This window comes from Idiotropiscis lumnitzeri, chromosome 12, assembly GCF_059441095.1.
Source record: "Idiotropiscis lumnitzeri isolate Australia: NSW breed Sydney's pygmy pipehorse chromosome 12, RoL_Ilum_1.0, whole genome shotgun sequence".
NCBI classification, from domain to species: domain Eukaryota; kingdom Metazoa; phylum Chordata; class Actinopteri; order Syngnathiformes; family Syngnathidae; genus Idiotropiscis; species Idiotropiscis lumnitzeri.
In genome coordinates, this window is record NC_142402.1 from 20750867 (window position 1) to 20773027 (window position 22161).

The 22161-nt window shown below is 45.0% G+C and overlaps 1 protein-coding gene and 1 long non-coding RNA gene across 3 annotated transcripts in view; one reads left to right on the forward strand and one right to left on the reverse strand.

Annotated features, from left to right (window-relative positions):
• The window catches only part of LOC148326455 (uncharacterized), a 42995-nt gene that overhangs the window by 6369 nt on the left and 14465 nt on the right, over nucleotides 1-22161 (reverse strand). The window contains exons 3-5 of one of the 2 annotated variants that reach the window (XR_015846239.1): nucleotides 20438-20532; nucleotides 2593-2681; nucleotides 2458-2493 (exon numbers count right to left, since the gene is read on the reverse strand). This is a non-coding gene — a long non-coding RNA (uncharacterized LOC148326455). The remainder of the gene's footprint in view (nucleotides 1-2457; nucleotides 2494-2592; nucleotides 2682-20437; nucleotides 20533-22161) is intronic. The other variant, XR_015846240.1, reaches the window with a different exon arrangement.
• Nucleotides 1157-16938, forward strand: wnt9a (wingless-type MMTV integration site family, member 9A). Its single transcript, XM_088312108.1, has 4 exons — nucleotides 1157-1344; nucleotides 12554-12813; nucleotides 13153-13415; nucleotides 15106-16938. The coding sequence occupies exons 1-4, from the start codon at nucleotides 1157-1159 to the stop codon at nucleotides 15643-15645; spliced, it is 1251 nt and encodes a 416-aa protein (XP_088168234.1). The 3' UTR covers nucleotides 15646-16938.

Genomic DNA, 22161 nt, shown 5'->3' on the forward strand with positions numbered 1-22161 from the left:
CAGTTTTACGCGTCATTCTGCTAATCCTCAAATTGAAAGCGGTACCAAGAGGACTAAATATTTTTCATGAGCAGACCTGCCAGAGCGTTCAGGTTACTTGGCGGGATGATTGATAGCTCGCCAGTGAATCTCAATGTCTGTCAATGTGACAAGTGATTACCGCGTTTCGTTTCGCAGCGCTTGTGAAATGGCCCGCGGTCGTGAAGTTGCCGACAAATTTGCGACCTGCGCGTGAACCCGCCTGGCTCGCACGTGTGCGGGCGACGCCGCGAGAGCCGGAGTCTCGTCGAGGCAAGACCGGACTGATATTTAACCTGGCTGCCAATCTTTAACCCAAAAGCGACTCGACACGGAGCCCCGGCTGTCTTTTTCATTCGTGACATCGTCTTGGCCTTGTTAGACTAATTCGACATGAATACGAGCCGCATGCATGTTGAGTACACTAGAGCAGAAAGGTCCACGATGCTTAAGGGGAACATATGGAAAATGTCATTTGGGCTTGTCGACAAATAGTTTCATATTGCATAACAATTGGGCTAATTTACTTCAAAAAAACGCAGAACAAAACAAGTTGATCTATTCATGACATGATCAGTTCGGCTGGGTGAAGCTCCAGAGCCACTTTCAAGTGTCGTGTCAAAGAGCGCCACCAGTGCTTTGTCTTGTTTGGGCAAAAGTGAAAGTGGGCCACGCATAATTATTGACAAAACTGTCCGAATGGTGCATTAGCGCCATCTACTGATATTGTCCATCCATTGCAAGAAAACCAATGTCAATTGATCGTGACTGCGTGGAGCAAAGTTTGCTGCCGCCATCATTGTTGGGATGTAAAATTGTAAATGATCATTTTCATTTTTGTCAGTTATTGATGAGCTTCTGGGCTTCATTGTAAATGTATTTAATAACTCAAACTAATAAAAAAACTAAATCTAAGCTGAAAAACTAACAAACCTTCTTACTAAGTGACACATTTAAATGAAGTGAATTTAAAAAACAAAAGTCAAAATGAGATAAAAATGAACTAGAATGAAAAATCCCAAACTATTCTAACAAAGTGTCCCTCTCCCTCTCTTTTATGCTGCTGCCTCCCCCCCTCTCTCACTTTCTCTCTCTCACTTTTCTCTCTCCGGTGCTGGCTGAATGGGAGGAGCACTTCATGTGCTCTTTGTATAAGAAGTGTGGCGCGTCCTGCTCAGGGCTTCACACAGCTACTCAGGAGAAACGAAATGATCTGCCCTGGAGCCGCAGCAAAATGCTGGATGGACACCTACTCCTGGGATGGTTATCGTTCACGCTGGTAGTCCTCGTCTTCTACTTGCCACCGCCCACTGCCGCCTATTTCGGGTGAGTGAAGCTGCTGTCACCTTGATTGCTCTTAATTACCCGAGTTGGAGTGGCCTCAGTGTTGGGCAAGATTTTTTTCCAAAATGAAATATTGTATTGGATTCATGAGTGCCATTTGAAATGTCATTGAATTGAAAATTGCACGTTGTAGATTCACCAAAACAAAATGATTAGATCAAAAAGACTTTCAACTTTTGCTATAGATAAATTGTTTGAGTTCCATGATAAAATATATATATATTTTTTTATTTTTATTTAATTTTCTTATGATTTGACATTCATTGCTAGTCTGGTCCAAAATGAACTATAAATAATTAAAATCTATTTACCAGGTGCACCGTGCTTAACATGTACGGACATAAGTGACATTGCATCGGATCAGCGGCGCCGTTATCGCAATTTATTTCGGCAATAAGCTTAAATGGTCGCGGCGAGAGGAGTAACGTGTGCTGGTTATCGTAAAAAGTGTCCTGTCATCGCAAAGGCTAAAATGCATTGGAACTGAGATCAGAAAGGCATATAATAATACTCAAATATTATTAAAAATGAAATACTTCTTTACGGCAATAATGAAGTGACTCCTGCTAAGATTGAGTTACTTTTGGGCCACCGCTGTTGTGAATGCTGCGTCGCGAGCATGCACGCGACAACATGGTGGCATTCATTGGGTAGAGTTAGTGAAAAGTCATCCAAGTATGTTTGAGTGGCGGGCGGGATTATTTTTTTGCTTGTAAAAAAAAAAACAAGCAAATTGTATCCTCAGTCAAAGGCAAAACGGTGAGTGTACATACACGGCCGCCTCGAAAGCAACAGCTGGTAACAATAAAGCCATCTGACTGACTGCACTGGACTGGTGGTGGCCCAAACGTCTGCTGTTGGGCTTGCACAAAAAAAAAAAAAGGAGAGAGAGAGAGAAATCCCCCCCTGCCCTCCTCCGAATCCAGCAAAAACATCACACACCTCAGGCAGCAGGAACTATTTTCTTTCTCAGCAATCGCTCATATGAATGAAAAATAACACTGTCGGAACGTCCATGTCAATGTTTCATGAGAGCGGAGGGCAAAGGTGCGTGTCCGAGCACGAGGAAAGTAGGCTGTCAGGAGTGTGACCCACCGTGACCTCAGATTTGGAATTTGTGTGAACCGAACGCTGTCAAACAAACAAACAAACAAAAAAAAAAACAATGACTTGTCACTGGATACTGTGATTGTACGATTGACTTTTGTTGCTCAGGAACAGAACTTTTACCTTTTTGCTTGTGGTGGAGGTACGCCGTCACGATGGAGACAAATAATAAGCAGTGAAGATTGTACAGAAATCATCGTCTTGTAATTCCTCTGTAAAAAAAAATGAAACATCAAGTCAAAGAGACATTTCAATTGAAGCACGACTAACATCCGAAGAGTTTCAGAAGTTCTGGTTCGGTGTGATCGGAAAAAGGGCAAAAGTCAGTCAACAAGCTTCGTCAGAGTGAGCAAACATCCGTGAGCCGTAGACGATGCCCAAAAGCATTTTATTTGGGCCTAAGAAGAAGCAGCTAAAAGAGTTGTGTGGTATTGAAAATGGAAGGGCGAATTATCTGTTGAAGGAATGGGGGGTGGGGGGGGGGTCATTTATTGGTTTGATTTAAAACGCGACATAGTTAACAATTTAATACAAAATACCCAAAAAGTTAAAATATTAGAGCATACTTTGCACACCCCTATTTCTTGTCTTGCTGAAATCAGCCAGTTTGAAAGTGCGGCCCTTCAAGTGGGCAGCTGTATATCCCCCCGCCCCCACGCCTACCAACCGCCACCCCCCTGGTGCGTCACTGTCTGTAATCCCGCGGCCACGTGCAAGCCCAGATTCCCGTCTTCCTCGCCTGCTGGAAAGTGAAGCTTGGCAGGCCAGCGAGCTCTGGCACTCGCATGGCTTCTAATGGGCCTAATGCTCATGTATATTGACTCGTTCTCTTCGCATTTGTTTTCAATTGCCCGTGCGGGTCTGCTGTGCGTCTGCGAGAGGAAGCACGTGGTGCTCCAGCACTCGCCGGAATATGAATGAGTTTGGGTGAATGATTGAGCCCCGAAGCACGGGAACATGACGCCGAAGTAGGAAACTCGCGCAGGTGACTCACACCCCCAAAAAAGTGGCCGACTGCCCAGAAATTCAACACCAGTGTCACACCGGCTCGGTCCGGGACAAACAACACCAACCTGCTGGAATAAATATTCCTCCGCACGGGGGCCTCCCGGGTACTGATTTACTCAAAATAGAGGGTCAACGTTGCATACCCAATTTCCAGAGTGCGGTGGAGCGTAAGTGAAACATAAACACAATCGTCTCCCGGCCACGGTCTGCGTGGCCGAGGGCGGGGAGGGATTCCTGGCGTAGTCGGGCGCCCGCTTAAATTGTCATCCTTTGCCACAAGAATGCGAGCGCTCGTTCCCCCCCCCCCCCCCTGCGCCTGTTGTGGCAGGTGCTGCCTCTCCCGCTAAATCCGTTATCATCTGCAATCGGAAAAACGTCTGCGGGGGCTTCATCTCTCCGGAGGACGTGATCGAGCCTTAAAGACGTCTGGTATTGGTTTAAAAGTCCAGAAAGGCATTTTTTCCCCTCATTCCGTGGTCTTGTAAACTGCAAGGAGGCGATGGTTTGTTTTTATTTAGTTCATGTGCGACACGGAGAAAAAAAAAAAAAAATCCACCCAGAGCTGAAAACACCAATCACAGGCGAGCCACAGAATCGGACATAAGCAGAACACACATTTTTATGACTTGCTATTGGATTACCGTTATGCTTCGGAGGACACTGACGCAGCTTCACTCGATCACAAAATGTGTAAATCAAGTTAAATATGAGCATTCGGGCCAGCATATGACATTTTTTCTCCTGCTTGGTTTGTGTCTTAGCATTGGGTCACATTTATTTTGATAGCCCATAATCACAAAGAAGTCTCAAAAGGCTTCACGAGCCAACAAATATTAGCGACTTCCCCTAGCGTCAATGCTAACGACTGTTCCTCTGAGTTGGGTGCAAAGTTTTGTAAAACACGCAACGTTTCAAATATTATTGATTCAATTCTCGTTCCAACACAGTCGAGTATGTCGTTCCAAAAAAATATGCACTTCTTAGTCGATGTCTTCAACATCTCACTGTTGTTGCTTTAAAAGTGGCGCTAGCTTGATATTTTGATAGAGATTCTTTGATTTTTCAGGAGGGAATCCTTCATCAGCTTCAGTTTTTGACGTCAGTTAGCGTCTTGTCTTTTTCAGACGGCTCCGTTCAATATGGATTGGGCTTTACAGTTTCCTAGAAGTCTATTTTCAGAGTTAACCTAAAACCAAGGCAAGTCGGGGTGGACACCTAATTATTCCTTATGAGTTTGAAAAATCTTCTGTCATCACTTCTTTCTACTTTTGCTTCCCTTACCCAGGTACGTCCAAAAATAATACGCTAACAAACGGGTCAAGAGGTGATCCGGCCGTGTTTTCATCGCAGCTCCGAATCAGTTCCAGCAGTGTTTAAAAGTCACTGCCATGCTTCACGTTGTCATTTAATAGGCTCCATATAAACATTTCCCGAGGCGGGCGTGCGCGCTGCCGTCCCCTCCTTCCTTTTGCCTGGCGGTGGTTTCGCAGGGAGCTCCTGGATGATTACGGCTCATTAGGAGCAGCGGTGTTGCCGGGCAGACAGTGGTGGGCGGGTGGCGTCTCATTACCGGGACCTTAAAGTCTGATTAGGCCTGACGTGTGGCCAAGGCGGGGAGTGCGGTCGATAGGGAGGGATTTCCCAACTTGATAGGATATCCTGCGGTTTGAGCCCCACCTCGAGGCGGATCGCTTGACCCGGCAGATAGCATTCGCTCAGCACTTGTGTGCTGACATCACACAGACGGGAGAGGCATTTTATTTCTTCTTCACGTTACGCTTTGGATGTGATCCGAATGCAGGAGCCTCCTATGTTCGTGCAACTTGGCTTTTAAACTGGACAGGGATTTGAAATGAGAACAGCAAATCTGTGCTGTTGTTTGATCCAGCTTCTGTCATTTTAGGCAGCACTTGGAAACAATAATCCATGCCCTCGTTACATCTCGGCAATGCACTTTTACTTTGGCGTTTCCAGTTGCTCCAAAATAATGCCGCTCGCTTTTAACTGGCGCTCGGAAGACAGACCACATCTCCCCAATCTTAACCTCTCGTCACTGACTGCCAGTGCACTTCGGAGTTCGCTTTAAGATACTTCTGTTTGTCCTCAAAGCTTTAAATGCCCTCGCCCCAGCGTACCTCTCCGAGCTCCTCCACCCCAACGCACCTGCCCGCTGCCTCAGGTCTGCAAACCAAATCCTGCTGGAGGTGCAGAGGACTAAGTGGAGCCACAGGGGGATCGTGCCTTTTCTTCGCTATAGAAATGAAATTGCATTGCATTGGTCGCCACGTGATGGAGGAGATACTTTTGCTTCGCTTCACCCATTTTAAAGCAACAAAAAAGTCAATACGTCAATTTATGATAAAGTGAAATACATTTAACGGCAAATCACAGTACGAGGATTCCGCCTGACAGGGATGATAAATATCTTCCCGTCCTGTATTGGAAGGGTTTGGTGCGCCACGTCGGCTGGCTCGTTCTCGTGGAGGCTTATATCTGGAAATTAATTTCCTTTTGTGAAAGGTCGTGCATTTTTTTTATTGGCTGTTGCATCTGTGTCAATTCAAATTTTGAATTGCAGCAAAGCTAAGGAACATTTACAAAGGAGGAAATTTTCAGCCGCATTTCGCCCCCGGGCCGGACACCCCCTGCTTTTGAGTAACACAAGGAGAGTGGGAATCCAAACGCAAGAACAGGCAGCCAGCTCTTGTGTAAAAGTCATTTGGCCTCCACTTTAGCTTACAAGGCACCAATCGAAGAATGCGAAACATGTCTCCCTGTTGACTTTAAAGATTAAATCCGGAAAGAAAAAAGCACGAAAGTTGGTACGTTCCGTGTTTTTTTTTTTAATGTGGGTTATAAAGAGGCAATAAATGGCTGTGCTGCATATTTTGGAATATGACTTTGCTCAGGAGGGCTTGTAAATGCGTTTGGCCGTGTCACATCGGAGAAAGTCGAGCGTCAGCGGCCTACTGAAGAGACTGCGGCAAGGACTTAAAAAAAAAAAAAAGCAGCTCCAGCTGTTGGCGGTGTGTTGCGCCCGTGCAGCGTCACACGCCACGGCGAGGAAATTCCCGTCGATGTCAAACTCTCTTTGGGATGACGTTTGACGCTGTTTGCAGGCCAAAACGGTTTGAAAAGTAATAAAAGCGAAGGATACGTTGAGCGCTGAAGTTGTTTGCTTGTGCTTTTCTCATTTGGGGCTTTCTTTCAGGTGCATTGGCGACTTTGCTCACTCACTTTTACAAAATACGATCACACCGGAGTCTTAAATCACGAGTGTTGCAAAAAAGTCAAAGGAAAGGCGAACTAGAGAGTTACGAGGGTCTCTCCGAACATTCCGAATTCCTGCTTTCATGCCAGTGTCAGACTGGGCAGAATAATCCGTTCACATCGTCAATGTTGCGATCTTTTCATACTGCCTTCTTCAGACAGCAAAATAGTTGTTGAACGATTCTATTTTTTTTTTCTCCGGGAGTTGGCAGGTGGAATTCTCTCCTCGTTCAGCCACTGAGGAGTGACTGATTTAAGCAGCTGTTGTTTTGTTTGTGATTCTTGTCGTCTTGCTTTTGAAAACGGGAACACGGCGTTCCTGAAACGCGGCGCATTTGCGTTCTCTCGGCAGAACCGGCCCGGTCCAGGAGTCTTCCTTCTGGGCCCAGCTGGTGTCGGCGCTGCCGCATGCCGCGCGCCAGAGGTGTGTGAGGTGCGTCGGTGCGCTGGTACAGGCCTGCCCTGTGCCATGCCGTGGGCTTGAACACACGGAGGGGGGGGGGGGGGGGTGGTGAGTCACGCGGGTTGCCGCCGCTCGCCCAATCTGTGCCAGTCACACAGTGACCATAACAGAGCCGCTGACCTTAGAAGCACACAGCACTTAAACCTCTTACTATGCCACACACTCCCATTCCCAAACTACCGCAGTTTGGGATTAAACCAGCCTCTGCTCTGACTTGAACCAAAAAAAAAATAAAAAATTGGAAATACAAACTGCATTTCCAGTGCTGGCCTGGGCGTGAGAATTGTTCTATTTAAACGAGAGTTTAGCGGGGGTGGTCTGACGAGAGGAGCAGTGAGGACAGCAGATGACATAACGCTGGGTCACATCCTGTTAAGTCATACGAGATAGCCGACCGACTTCCACTTTGTCCTGAGCATGACTCAACTCATCGTGACACATAAAGCTGTCTTGCGACTGCGCTATCACGGGATTCAGACAGGGGCTCATCTAGGATGGGAACTCAAGGGGGAGTCCACCTCCTCCTCCTCCTGCGCCCGCATTGCTGAGCGTGCATATGCATACTTGTTTACATGCGGCAACCTTTCCTGAACCTTTGAAGCCAAACGGACCGACAGAATTGACAGCCCGAAAGCACTTGCAGCACAACGTTGGGATGTGTGCTTTTGGGAAAAGGAGTTTGAAAGCATTGTCCGCCACCACATTCCTACAAGCTCTGGCATGGCTCGTGCTGCCACACACCAGATGGCACTTGGGTGGGCAGTGTGGTCTGAAGTTCATCCAACATTTCCATGATTTGTCTGCCACCCAAAAGAAGGGAGCAGCAGCAGCAGCAGCAGCAGCGCAAGAGTCTTGTCAAGGTCCGCACGACTTAAACAGGCACAGGCAGAATGGCCTCGGGACACTGTCGTTGTTTTCGCAATGATGGTTTTGTCTGGAGGAGGCTTCGTGTGGAGCCGACAGCTGGGCGGAATGATTGACATTCGTTTAGAGTAATTGACCAGTGGGAATAAAGGAGGAGGGGCGAGGGAGGGCACAGGGTGGAGCGATAGAATGAGTAGGAGGAGGCCGGTTGCTTGCGACGGGACAAACCTGAGTTGATGGAGAAGTTTTTAGAAGCTTTTGTGTTTTGATTTTAGTTTTCTTTGGCACGGCGCAATCAGCCAGTGACTGATTAGCTGTTGATTGAAAGTAGTAAGTGCTAGTTGGGGTGTGGAAATGTGCAAATATAAGAATGCAGTAACTCAACATTTCCCCCCCCCCCCAAAAAAAACAAAAATAAACGTTTCAAAATTAATATTTAACAGATATTATGAATAGATATTTTTAGTTAAACAATATAACTTTTATTTTATATTTTATCTTTATATGTACCCCAACAAGAGCCTCTTTATAGCTGCTTGCAGCTCTAGTTATTATCATTCTTATTATTTTTATAATGAAAATCTGAAACACCAGTGAAAAAATGAGGGCAAATTATGAATCTGGGCAAAAAAAAAAAATCCACTAGAAAGGTTTACTTGCATCTCTGACTAAAAAAATTGTAAAAAAAAAAATGTTGACCAGTGTAAAATAAATGATGTGGAACGTGCCATAAAAGAAATGGTGCTACCCGAAGTAGCAGCCGCGGGTGTCTTCCAGGAAGGGAGTGATGACGGAGAAGGTCAATGAGCGATGAAAATGGAAAATGTATGTAGAGCAAACGTCATGGCCGATGGGAGGTGCTGACATGCGGAGAGAAAGAACTAAACAAACTAGCGAGTGATAGACCGGGGAGGAGGTCTGTCGAGGCAAGTGTATGAATGGAAAAACAAAGCTTCACCGACTTTTTTTTTTCTTTTTTATACGTCGGTGTTATATTCCATGTGTAACTTCTGTTGCTGGGCCAACACCTCAAACAAAAACACCTGAGGGAAAACGCTCCGGGATGCGAAAACACGGCGAGATGTTCCGAAGATCTTAGTTGGCAGCAGCCGCCACTCGGCCCTAATCGCAAGAACATGTCTTGATAAGAAGGACGTGTGTGTGTTTTGAGTTGAGTATAGCTGTCAGATTTGACACGTGGCGGCGCGTTTCTCTTCTATTCTGTTTTTCTTTCTGCTGATTGCAGCGAAGATTGTGTAGATTGCAAGTTGGGCAAATGAGATATGAGATCATTGCTATGATGTCCAAAAAGGTTTTCGTATACCTTTGGAAAGCCCGTTTTTCTGAGGAATGCCGCCCCGCAGCAGTGTGTGACTTGGATTAAAAGATGGTGTCAGGTTTTTGCGGCCCAAAAAGTTGGGAAATTTCTTGATGAGATCCATGTTAGACTGCTTCTTGCCAATGAATGATCTCTGATGGAAAGTTTAGTTATTATGCGGGATAGAAACATTTTGTCAGTCATTTCATTTATTTCTCTTTGACGAATGTCATCCTAGAGCAGCGTCTGATGACTTGTCAGGCAAAGATGTGAGAAAATATAACTTTTCACCAGCATGAGGAGGAGATGCCAGGCTTGCTAGTTTTGTGTGGTTCTTCCACACCGAACGGACACTTTATTAAACTCTGTCGTCAGATATTTTCAAGAAAAGCACTGTCCGGTGTTTGCCGTGTCATTGAAGCAAAAATGATTAGCTTCAAAGTTACTGTTGTGTGTAGTAGTAGTAGTTAGTCGTGTGTGTGCGAATTTGTATTTTGTTTGTTTTGTGTACGTGTCTATGTGCATGCATTACATCATCGCTTCTATGTGTAAATTTAAATAATCTCCATCATCTTGTCTCTCCTTTGTCAAACTTTTAACATGACAACCACTTTGATCAATTACAAGCAACTTGGACCGGTCGCATTTTGTGCTCTGCCATGTTCTAGAGATTGCACAACGTTGTGACACATGGTTACCTCATCCAAAAGAGATCCAAAATTGCAATTTACAGCGCATAGTTCAAGTATTTTCTTTTTTTTTAACTTGATCAAACCAACACATTTTCTTGCCCATTCTCATAAAAAAAAACATGGCAACTGACGTCAATAGCGTATCTCGTTCGGGTTTCTGTTGATGGCGTTTCATGTTGATGGAGCACAGTAGTGGAATGACCTGAGCTTCATCGGCTGAATCGAAAAGACTGGAGTAGAGTGACCGGCCGTCCCACAGCTGTGTGCGACCAGGCTGCTCAGGTGTGTCAAGTGGCCATTGTTCTTCTTGACTGTTTCACAAAAGAGAATCACTTCTAAATCAGACAAGGTCTCGTTTCTTTCTCCGTGTTCATCTGTCCACTCTAAAATGATCTTGATTTCCAGAATTTTCCAGAAATTCCTACGGGATCAATAAAGTATCCAAACGGCAATTTCCGAACTTCCGAAGTTTATATACGCGCGCGCCAAGCCAAATAAGTGTCGTCCGAAGAAGACCACTTTTTTTTTTTTTTCCGCGTCGCTGCTCATTGGAGCGCCCGCTACCATCATACATGTTTTTCCTCCGTAAGTATGCAGAGAGAGCAGCCGGTGTCAAGACGCAGCTTGCCAGGTTTCCATTTGAAAATCCGTAGCTGTCAGACACGTTACAGCAAGGCAAACAGGCGTTGTAAAAAGGAAACCGTTTGACCCGATCCGAAAGCCGATCCCCGATGCCTCGTCTGCCTTCGATTGGACCGCTCGTGTTCCCAGGCATGCGGCGCACACGCAACCCTTAAGACAATATCGCATAGCATATGGAAACCATTAAGTCCGTTGGAATGAAAGTGAGGACTCCGGGGGAAACACTTCAGTCGGTTATTTGACTTAATAAAACAAATCTCTTGTTAAAGAACCCCGGTGACTTTCGTCCGGGCGCTGATGGTCTCGTCTGAAGGCCGGTAATGACATTGCGAGCGGATCGCCGCGTTGCTTTCGCATTCTATTGAGAGATAATGTGCTCAAGTCTGTGGCCTCACTCCATGTTTGCTGGCCACTGACAGACTTTGGTCGGCATTCATTGTCATTGATCAGCAAGGTTATAAACCCAATCCGACTTCCTGGAGTGTATCATTTGATTCAACACAGCATAAATGAAGCGTTAAAAACTCCTGCAGTGGCACTCAGTGTCAACACGTGTGCTTTTGTGACTCTCCGCAAATCTTTGGTTTCACTCTCGGGTGCGAAGGTTGCCAGAGATTAGACATAATGAGCGGCTCGCCTGCCGATCCTGACCAAAATGGTCACCGTCCCACTGTCGTGCCCCCTCGCGTGTGTGTTTACGCAAGCGGTGCTGCGCTCCCGCCACGGCGACCTCAGAGCGCCGGTCTTCGGGGGCCTGCCGGCTCTGCGGTGGGGCCTCACTTGTTTGTTTTTCTATACGCTTCCCTTAAATAAACTGAGGAGAGGAGTGCGAGTGCGCCACATGTTCAGCTGCAACGTGAAAGATCTCGAGTACCGTGAATTCTCCGTGTTTGTACGAGGATTCTAGAATGAGAGTGTAAATCCTGCGGTATGGTCTTGTTTAAATCGATACAACACAGCTGCGAATGCCCCCCCCCCACCCCCCAGCCCCTTTGTATCATAGCATATTAACTTGTGCTCACTATCACATTGCTTGCTTGCCGTTGTTTTGAAAGCCTGTCCTTCGCTGCTGCCGTTTCTTCTTGGTAGGGTCCAGAAGCATTGGGACGACAACAGCGCCGTTGTTAATATTTAATGCAGAGTAATGATCAAAGTGTTTTCAGTATTCCCTCAGCCAGTAGCCCCTCCTCTCATAGTCACCGTGGCTCGATTTATGCGCGTCATTCACTTACTTTAATCATCCTATGAAAAAACGCAGCCCATTTGAATGTAGTTGCTAACCAAAACAGCGGCAGTCACTGTAAACGGGTTTTATCAGTTAAATTCAGGTATGTGGCCTCCCCTCCATCTGCAGTTGAATCAATAAACACCCTCGGCCACTATTTGCATAAGAGATGAATTAAAAAGTCGTTCGGCATCAAGCCCAAGTTTGTCATTTCGAAAGCTTGCTAAGTGTGGACAGAATCGACATATTTTATGCATTATGTTCCAGAAAAGTGCCCAGAAAAATGTGAAGCGTGTCCAGGAAAAAGAATTTGAGCAATTCCGCCGATCGACGTTGCAGCGTCTGCTAGATAGTTCTCCTTTTCTTTCTCTTAAAACTTTTTATATCGCGCCTCCAGCGATTTGCCTTTTCTGAGCGATTTATAACTCTGCCGCTGGAAGGCAAATTGCAATTTTAAAAGGCATCAGAGGGCCTACTGGCGTGTTCCTGGTATGCAAGCGTATCCAATCGCTTGGTACCTCACCAGTTTCTTCGGATAAAAAAAAAAACGACGCTGGCACGAAGCGCTCCGACTCACGTCCTCATTTTTGTGCGTCTTTTAGGCTGACAGGTAATGAGCCGCTGTCCATCCTGCCACTGAACTCTCTACCGGAGGAGAGCGTGGGCCGAGCCCACTACAAGCTGTGCGACCGGCTCAAACTGGAAAAGAAGCAGCGCAGGATGTGCAGACGTGACCCCGGCGTGGCCGAGACCTTGCGAGAGGCCATCACCATGAGCGCCCTCGAATGCCAGTATCAGTTCCGTTTCGAGAGGTGGAACTGCACCTTAGAGGGGCGTCACCGAGCCAACCTGCTCAAGAGAGGTATGGGATGAGTTGCGTGAATTGTTTTCTTCTTGCTTGGGGGGGGCGTAACAGAAAGGAATTGAGAAGGGACGAGAGTTATGATCTTGTGCGACCCTTTTTGAAATGACTTGTGTTTAAATCTGTTCTTATGTTCCAGGGCAAAAGAAATGTCTATATATTACTTTATTTATTTATTTTCTCTTAATTTAACATATTTTTCATGTTATTCATTTAATTGAATGACTTAATAACCTGGAACAATTTTTGGTTGTACCAAAGAAACTGTTGGTTCCAGAGCATAAAAAAAAAAAAAAGAAGTGCAAATCCTTGAGACAAAAATCAATTTGCTTTCCCAAGGATTCAAGGAGACGGCCTTCTTGTACGCCATTTCTTCGGCGGGACTGACGCACGCCATGGCCAAAGCGTGCAGCGCGGGCCGCATGGAGCGCTGCACGTGCGACGAGGCGCCCGACCTGGAGAACCGCAAAGCGTGGCAGTGGGGCGGCTGCGGCGACAACCTGAAATACGCCAACAAGTTTGTCAAGGACTTCCTGGGCAAGCGCTCCAACAAGGACCTACGCGCACATGTGGACATGCACAACACCAATGTGGGCCTGAAGGTGAGCGTTTCTCGTGACATTTGAATATGAAATTGCGTTGTGGGTTTCAAACTGATCAGGAGGGAAAATACCCCGACAAAGCTGTAATCGTTTGGACCCGTCTCGATTTTCTGAGCAAGGTAAATGCTGGCACACCCCAATGTGGGTCCACATTCCCCCCCCGGCAAATGATTTACTAGCTGATACGATTAAAGAAAAAATAGAAAAGATAAATCATTATTATATGACGACTTAGCGACGACTGCGTTTTAAATTGTTGTCATAAAACAGTCATAAAACATTTTTTACTGTAAAAGACTCAACCAGCCGCACCAGGCTAGTGGCTGCAGTTTTCAAAAATGAGTTGTTTACTGCATGTACAGGAACGATGTTGTACTGTGAATGCACATCAAGGTACATAAACATCTTTGCTCATTAAAACAGAACAGACTCAAGGCAAAAAAAAAAAAAAAAGAGATTTATTTAGCGTCTTTTCTGAACTATAGAGCGCCCCTAGTGGTGAAAGAAAAATTCACAGAAAGTCTGCACCGTTGTATTAGCCGCATGGTTCAAAATCGAGGAAAAAAGTAGCGGCTTATAGTCCGGAAAATACGGTAGTCATTAAAGTGAGTAAAGTCAGCTTCTAAAGAGTTTGATCGTAAATGTGCCAAAGATGTTGGCGAGATGAAAAAAAAGTTTGGATTGTAAAATACAAGGACAGTCGGAAGTAGTGGAGCCAAAGCAAACTCAAGGATTGCAAATTAGGTTGCAAAAGAACGAGACTCCACCTCCAAACGGGAGGGCCACGCTTGCCATGTGAGCACTTTCTTTCATCCGGGGGAGCTTCTATCGACGAATCACGATTTACAACATGGCTTTTTTTTTTCTTTTTTGCATTTTCTACCAAGTTTTGGGATCAATTCACAAGAGGACCGTTGTGGAATGTGTTGGCCGGCGCCCCCCCCCCCCTCCCAAAAAGCTGACCTATCGCATTTTCTCGACCTGTTGCCGTGATAAATGTGCACTTCCTGATCTCTTTCGCAGTCGCAGCGGAGAAACTGAGGTGCTATCCAAAATCCCCTCGTCTCAGACAATGTGTTATTGTCATTGAATCGTAGACGCTGATTGCTTTTGACGGCTTGCGGTCGGACTTTTTTTATTTTGGCCGGGGCGCGAGGATGCGAAGGCTGCGCTTTTTTTTTTTTTAAGCTTGTGACCATTTCAGCTTCAATCGATGACAGCATTTCACGGGGATGGACTGATTACAAGGCTCAAGGTCGGCCTGTACCTTGGCTTTATGAAGCGCACGTATCCCGTCAAAAACACGGCGGTCCCCTGAGAGCTCCTCTCACAACCTCCCCTCGTTTATCATTATAATCGGCATCGGCTTTGATGAAAATACCACGTGCACGAACCCGGAGACTAGCGCCAATAAAGAGGCACCTTCATCTACCGAAACCACTAATGACAGACTCCTTTTAATGTCCAATCTATTCCTTTTCTAGAGCACTTATCCTGCGCAGGAACCTGGAACCAATCACAGCTGACGAGAGGGCGAGAGGGCCAGGCCATCTCATTTAAATTAAATCGAATTGCTCAAAATAAGCCGAGGTTTATGAATTCAACATGGTACAGACAGATGAACCTGTTGCACAAAAAAAATGGGGCATTGGATAAGTCAAGGTGCCACTGTATTATTTGTGTTGCGCAGGTCATCAAGGCCGGCGTGGAGACCACCTGCAAGTGCCACGGCGTCTCAGGCTCCTGCACCATCCGGACCTGCTGGAGGCAACTGAAGCCCTTCCACGAGGTCGGCAAGCAGCTCAAGCAGCGCTACGAGACCTCGGTCAAGGTGGGCAGCTCCACCAACGAGGCCACAGGGGAGGGCGACATCTCCCCCTCGGGCCGGGGCCAAGCGCACCTGCAGCACCTGCAGCAGCAGCAGCAGCAGCAGCAGCAGCAGCAGCAGCCGCCGCCCCTCCTGCAGCTCAACGAGCAGATCCCTCGAACCATGAACCTGCTGCACATCGAGGACTCGCCCAGCTTCTGCAGGCCCAGCAAGTACTCGTCGGGCACGGCCGCCCGCAAGTGCTACAAGGACAAGAACTGCGACGCTATCTGCTGTGGGCGGGGCCACAACACGCAGAGCCGGGAGGTGACGCGGCCCTGCCAGTGCCAAGTGCGCTGGTGCTGCTACGTGGAATGCAAGCAGTGCACGCAGAGGGAGGAGGTGTACACCTGTAAGGGCTGAACGCCATCACGGGAGTGGCGACACTGAAAAGCACTTTGAGGGATTTTCTGTTTTTTTTTTTTTTTTTTTGGGAATTCAAAGACAACATTCTTCTCAGACAACTGGGTGAACATCTCAAGCCTCGACCAGACTCTTCTCACTCTGAAATCGTTTTCACGTGCGAGCATAGCCAAGAGACTGACGGGAGAAGAAGGACGACGCACGTGTGTTTGTATCCGGCGACGGGGATCCATCGACGACTTCCAACAAAAAGCAGACAGGGTGTAAGAATTTGACTCTGCACGCACATATCTACGCGCGCACACATTGTGTGTTTGCATATGCATGTAAATAACTTTATAATATCATTTTATATATGTATATTTATATATATATATTATAAAGCCATTATTCAAGCCACTTATCGGATTTTATGGTAAAACAAACCACTAACTGCACAGCTTTGCTGTTTGTGCGACCGTTTCCGCCTTTTGGAAGCTTTAAACTCCGACTTTTTCTTCACATGTCGGGGAAAACAAAACGAAATTGTGTGTTTGTTTTTATTTTATTTTTTTAAAGCGATAATTTGCAGCTGTAAGTTGCACTAAACACATAACTGGACACTTTCTAAAGACACCTGCGCCACACGAAAGATCCAATTAAGGAGCTCGATTAACAAAGGTGCCTTTCCAAAGATAACGACGCTCACAATCTTTAGAATTGCGGTGGTTGCTGTTTCTTATCTTTTGATTACGTGGAGTCAACACATTCCAATCATCGGGCGCGATTTGAGCATTTTCCTTCCTTCCAATCAAAGACACGCGAATGCAAACGCATGGAACACCCCATGTGACCTTATTGAGCGACATGATAAGGACAAAATATTAGAAACACAAATGTGACAGTGCCGTTGTAATGATGGCGGGGCTTGATATTTTGGACAATTCTACGTGGGAACAGTTCAGGGGTCACATTCTCTTCTCTGTTCTCTGGGTTGGATCGGCGCAGGTGTAATATTGTGACTGATGGGTGGATGCAAATGAGGAGTACGACCCTCTGCCTTCATCCGAACGACGTTCAGGGAATAAATTGAGACCACTACAACTGTTTGGGGGGGAAGCATCAATCATGAAGACGACAGCGGCCTTGCTAGAAAACTGTGGACGGACGTAGCGAACATACGAATTAACGTTGAGCCATCTTCCTCACCCAGTCATCGGATGCCCGTTTTGAAGGCTTCTGTATTGTCTGCACTTAGCTTCTGGTAATCATCTATAAGAGATGGAGTATATAGGAACGTGTGTACGCCTTGTTTGTGACTACTGAGTGAGTGAGGGGGGGGGGGGGGGCGCCCATCGCGTTCATTCCCACACTGAAGCCCAAAAAGCCCTTTATAGTATGTATTTTTTTTTTAATCTTTATTTATGGACGCAGCGGACATTAAAAAAAATGTAAATAGGTTTCTTCTCCTGTGGTAAATAAAAAAAAATTTAAAAAGTCACCAATTATTGCAAGAAATGAGCTACAGTGGTAGCCCGCAGTTCGTCTCCAACAAAATCTGTATAGGTGATGTTTAAAGTCATGTTAATATTATTACCTGTCATAAACGATATCAAAAACCAAGGTTGTTTGTTGTAGCTGAGAAAGGTAGCAGTGGAGCAAACAAAAAAAAAACAGAAAGTCACTTGAAGAACTTTCTAAAATAAAACCAATGATGGCAAAAGCAATTTCTATTTCACAACAGACTCAAATGTCACCAGTCATAAAGTTGGCAAATACAGGCCGAGTCCCGGTTTGGAAACAAAAAACAGAAATCGAATAACACCCTAAATTAAATCAAGAACGAATCAAACGATGCTTCGGTCGCACATCGAAATTAAAGTGATTTGTTCACCAAAATTAGGTCAGTACCGGAACCGGCATCCGGCCGCGAGTCCCGTCGCCCATAAAAATGGGAATTGTCGGGTTGGGGCGTAGGAACTTCAGGGTACCACTGTATAGATTCTAACCCTAGATACTGTGGACCAAGCCTCCGTGGTCCAGAATTTGAAGCATTTCGATAAGCAAATAAAAGACACTCGCAGAAGTTTGCACGCTACATGCAAACCATAATAACTATGCAGCGCAAACGCCTGCTTGCCACAGCACACTTTTTGGTATGCGCTCAGCTCCCCCTCCACGGAGAAAACACCAAGTTCTCTTGGCGGGTGAACCCGTTGAAGACAAACCGGAATACAAAATGCCCACTGAGTGCATTCTTTTGGCTTTGCTCGGAGATTGTATGTAAGGAGAATGATGCAGCAAGATGAGGAGAATCGTCAAACCGCATTCTCAAAATCCAAAACTCTGCACTGTTTCGTGAGCAGAAGACCGTGTACAAAAAAAAAAAAAAAAAAAAATCTATTTTGTAGAAAAAAAATAAATTATTTTTAAATATATTATGAGCATGTGTTTAGTGTAAATACGACTAAATTGATTTTATATCCTGTATTTTGTATTTTTTTTTCTGGTGTTTTCAAGAAGCATGTATTCAGATGCCAACTTGCTGTTTTTCAAAGCACTAACAAAATCCTAACAAATGTGTATTCACGCGCACCCTCTCCACAATATCTCCATTGGATTTGATCTGTTTGTATAATCTCCTATTTTTCTTATAATGTCACTTTTACAAATACGTAATGTTTTTATGTTAGGGTTTGTGCAGTGCGTGTCCAAACACACACACACACCCCCGATAGCAACACACCAATAAGGTTTTTGTCATGTCTTATGGGAACCCTAAATTATTGTCCTCTACCTCATGTGTATAGCTCGTAGACAGAAGCAGATCACAAATGACTGGTAAGAATGTATTTAAGTTATTTAACATCTTTGTATAACAAAGGCGAGACAAGAAATCTGAAATAATAAAAATGAATTTTTAAATTATATTTGCATATTCCTGCTGAGTCATTTGTATTTGAGTGACAAATGCGACATGGTTATGCTTATCCATCCAGCATTTTTCGGCGTCGTTTATCCTCAAAATTCAATACAATTTTAAACACTGCAGTTTGATCTAAGACAACAAGACACACAAAGTTTTTTGGGAATGTGAGAGGAAACCGGAGTACCCGGAGAAAACCCACACAGGCACGGGGAGAATAAGCAAACTCCACACAGGAAGGCCCGAGCCGGGGGTGTAAACTCATCGTGGAGACCTCCCTCCTTAGATTTTTCGACCTCGGCGTCAAACAAAGTCCCCGTGAAATCAAACGCATGACTCAGCTTTGGCATTTTAGCGCACATCGCTCTGACATACGTTATATTACGATGCCGGTTGGGGAATTACCCCCGCGCTGGAGCGATATTAATTCAACATTCCCCTCCTCAGCAGGCGAAGGGGAGATTTCGGGGAGTTTTCTCTCTCAACAAAACGTGGCTTATAGGAATTGAAACGTTGAGCGTTACCAAAGCAAAACATCATTATTGGATATCTGCGCTAATACGGGAATAGCAAATCCCCACGACACGTGTACCAAAATTAGCAGCTTCGGGAGCTTCTTCGCCGGACTCCTCCTCGCTCGCTTCCCGCCCCCCCTCAACTCCCCCTCTGGTACCAGGCTGCTAATACGAGCTGCAACTTTGCGGTGCGCTGTAATCCGACAACGTTTTGACAGCTGCTACCATGAAGGAAGTGGGCGCAACTCAAACACACACACGAAGAAAAAAAAAATATGAAGGAATCCTCATGCTCTTTCTAACTTGTGAGATAGTTTTATGAAGGAAAAAAGAAAAAAAAAGAGAAGTGGCGGAATGTTGTTATTCCAGCACAAGATATATGTGTCCCGATTTGCTCCGCTGCACTTTGATTGCGGTCTTGTTACGGTGATGCTCAATCATGACTGGAGAACTTTAACGTTACGCTATTTGGAAAAATTACTTTCTTGAGTACAGTAGAGAAATAGGAAAGGTATAAAAAGTAAGCTCACATCCCAAAACCCGGTGGACGTAATTCCTCCCCAAATTGACAACGTGCGCAATATGTCACCACACGGTTACGTTAGCATGTCATGTTTTCAGCTCAATTACTTAACTCCTATCACAAATATAGTTCCACTTTTCTTTCTAAATAGGTTTAGTGTTGACAAATTATGTTTCCAATTAGCTTTATTTTAAATAATTCCATCCCATTTGCTTGCATTAGCATTAGCTAGCAAAAGGGCAAACCTAAATCGTTCCGTAAGGCTCAACTCTCGTTACAATTAATTTGGTTACCTTTTATTTTATTTATTCATCTAATCGATGTTAAAAACAACACATTGCCACTAATGTTTGCTAAAGACGCATTCTCTAATGTTCTACACTGTAGCAAGTATGATGTTAGCATAAAATGCTACTAAACTAAATGAGGGTAAAGTTACCTGAAATAAGATAACGAAAATTGGATTTACTCAATAGCGAACAAATTGCCAACAAAGAAAAGCAGGTCTACATTATAGAGGTGGGAATTAGAGACTAAATTGTGATTTTTTTTTTTTTTTTGGGCATTATAATTGAAGTTTATACTACCATGACTTTGACTGTTAAAAACAATCATGTGAAAGTTTTGACAGTTGTGACTTTGGGCTTGAAAAAGGCAATCCAAGCATGAGCTCAACTCTCAAGGAGGGTCAAGCATATGTGCTGACCGCTATGAAAACACCTTAGCTCATGCTCCAGGTCTTTTGGAACTCATTTGTCTTTTCTTTTCTGAAGGCGGGAAACAAAAGTGAAATAAAGTTCCCCCTCAGGAAAGTGTGCAAAGAGTCCAACGGGTATGTCACTTCATTACCTCCTTCCTGTGCCCTGCTTCGAGCCTTTTCCGTGTTTACGGCTATTTTGGATCGGCGTCAGGCTCCTGTCAGAGCCTCCTTGCGCTCAACCCCCCTCAAAAAAAATGCAATCTATAAGTGTCAGAATAATCACGGCACTTGTCGCAAGATCTCTAAATGAAACATAGTAACACATTCGCAAATGAACGTAACGCTAATGCTAAATGTAGCCTAATGGCTAATCGCTAGCCTGAAAATACCCAACGAGGCATGTCAACTGCTTCCCATTTCCCGTCCGTTACGCGTCTATCAGATATTATCAAAGTTCACCTTAAATTATTTTCTATGGTTAAAAAAAAAAAAACTGCAATTAGAAGAGCTTGGAATTCAACCAACTTCATGTTCACCTCCCTCTTTCCGAAAGTGAGCTAGGATTGAGTCCAGCACATCTGCGACCCGAGGATAAGCGGTGATATCTAATGTTTCCTTTGATTTTTGGATGACAGTTCACATAAAACACTACTTGTAAAGTTTAGAAAGATATTGGATTTAATTCAGTTTACATTGTTATCTTTTTTTCGAATCTTTGTTTTGGAATTAGAACAAGATTTGGAATCCCTCAAGCAATATGCTCGATTTCAAATATTTCGCCGTAAACATAAGATTGTATGCATTTTCTATGCTGTGTTAAGGTTGTGATTATGAAATATGAAATAGCAGAACGGCAGCACTAAAGCTGAAGTGGCTTTTGAGACAGATGATAGGCCGTAAAAACAATTTCTCACTTGGAAGAAGCGAACGGCTCAATTCTGAACGCCGCCCACGAGGGACAGAGTCTTTAAGGGCCTCCCCGCAAGCCGGGGGCCAGATAATGGAGCTTTTCAACACTCATAAAAATGTCCGTTTCGCATGACAACGCTCGTTTTTCACAACGCTCCGTTCCAACTGGAGCGTTCCATACGCGTAAATCGCCGGAGTACGTTCAGGCACGACAAACAAATAAATTCCATCAATAATAACGAAGCATGCGGATTCCAGGAGAGGCTCCAGAGACCCCCTTGTGGTTTTTGGAGAAAGCGGGCTGAGATCAGAGCAGACGCCGGTGATTTTGGCAATGGAGGCTCAGAGAGGCTGCCAGCAGAGGTGCAGGGTTAGAAACATTTGTATTCACTTCCTCCTATTACTCCATTCTTCATTCGAATCTCCGGGGACGTGAATACTTTAACTTGTCTAACAGAGCTCGGACACCGAGATAGAAGTCTTATGACAGATCCGTCGGATATATTTCATGGCCATGCAGCCCTCCGTATCTCTTAAAGTGAACATATTATGGAAAATGGACTCTGGGATTACTTCGATACAAATAGTTGCGTCTCTGGAGTGCTTGCCCGCCCATCAAGAATGAAATTACACAACCAAGTAAATTGTCTCCCTGAGTGAGCCATTGTTACATAACTGTCGGGCTTATTTACGTTACAACCACGGCCAACCCAAGTCCCTCCACTCATGACTTGATCGGTGAAGATCCACAGCCTCGTTCAAGCATCGATAGAGCGTAAAATTGTGGTCAGCAACCTTTTTTTTTTCATATTTCTCTCATATTTCCTTCAACATCCTTGCTATCATGTTAAGGCCAAAAGGTAAGCAGAGCTGCATTGAGGTTTGTTGGATTCACAGATTAGAGTGAGTGAACAGGTAGAAGCCACGACAATTCTTACCATGCACTGCAAAATATTTTTTTTTG